Source organism: Silene latifolia, chromosome Y (genome assembly GCF_048544455.1).
Source record: "Silene latifolia isolate original U9 population chromosome Y, ASM4854445v1, whole genome shotgun sequence".
NCBI lineage: Eukaryota > Viridiplantae > Streptophyta > Magnoliopsida > Caryophyllales > Caryophyllaceae > Silene > Silene latifolia.
Genome location: NC_133538.1, coordinates 390,879,746 through 390,880,762, shown reverse-complemented (window position 1 = coordinate 390,880,762; position 1,017 = coordinate 390,879,746). Strand labels below are relative to the sequence as shown.

Below are 1,017 nucleotides of genomic sequence, written 5' to 3'. Positions count from 1 at the left end.
ATATTGTTCGAAACAAATTTAGGAACATAGTAACAATCTTCTAAAGATATGGTCTTACCATTAGGCATCACAAGAAAAATAGTTCCTACAGCTAATGCAGCAACATTTGCTCCATTCGCAACTTGTAAGTTAATCTCTCCTTTCTTTAACCATCTATTGATCCTTAAACCTTGCAACATATTGCAAATGTTAAAGCTACTACCAGTATCCAATACCCATTTAGTAGTATCAATAGTTGTCAAAGAAATCATGAAAACATTTTTCACCATTGTCTTACCTTGTTTCTTGTCCTCTAGAGTATCCTTATACTCTGTACAATTCCTTTTCTAATGTCCTATCTTCTTACAAAAGAAACATTTATCCTTTGATTCAGATTCGGATTTTAAATGAGGACTTAGATATCCGATGGATACTAGTCCTACTCTCAGACTCGTACATCTTCTTAACATGTGCAATGATATGTGCAGGAGTCATACTTTCATTTTGCCTATGAAGTTCAGGACTCATGGAAGCCAAAATAATGCACTTTGTAGTAGTGCTCTGTTCAAAGTACTTTGCATATGCATCCAATGCACTTGCATTACTTTCTCCCTTTTGAGGTGCTACATTAGCGGGCTTATCGATCACATCGATTAGCTTTTCATGCATGAGAACACTTCTTAAGTTCTGGTACCAATCATTAAAATTGTTACCAGACAGTTTGTTAGCGTCAAGAATGCTTCGCAGTGAAATAATTGACATTATGAGAAATCTGGTACGAGGAAAAAACACAAAACAAGAACACAAACATATATCATTAAGACATGGACTTTATCTAAATGATAACAATAAACTTTAAAACATGAATGAGCCCCTTGGTAGTCAAGTCGTTTCCCACACATAATTAAAGTTTTGGTACATTACCAAAAATATTTCATCATATGAAATTAAACAGGACTCCATACTACATAGTCCCCTGGTAGTCAGGTCGTTCCTATTAGCATAGTTGAGTTTGTCAACCCTTGTGACAGAAAATTA

The 1,017-nt window shown here is 34.8% G+C and overlaps 1 protein-coding gene across 1 annotated transcript; it reads right to left on the bottom strand.

The window, feature by feature from the left end:
• Positions 1 to 369: 369 nt before the first annotated feature.
• Positions 370 to 741, bottom strand: LOC141632068 (uncharacterized). The gene has a single exon (XM_074444651.1). The coding sequence runs from the start codon at positions 739 to 741 to the stop codon at positions 370 to 372; it is 372 nt and encodes a 123-aa protein (XP_074300752.1).
• Positions 742 to 1,017: the final 276 nt, after the last annotated feature.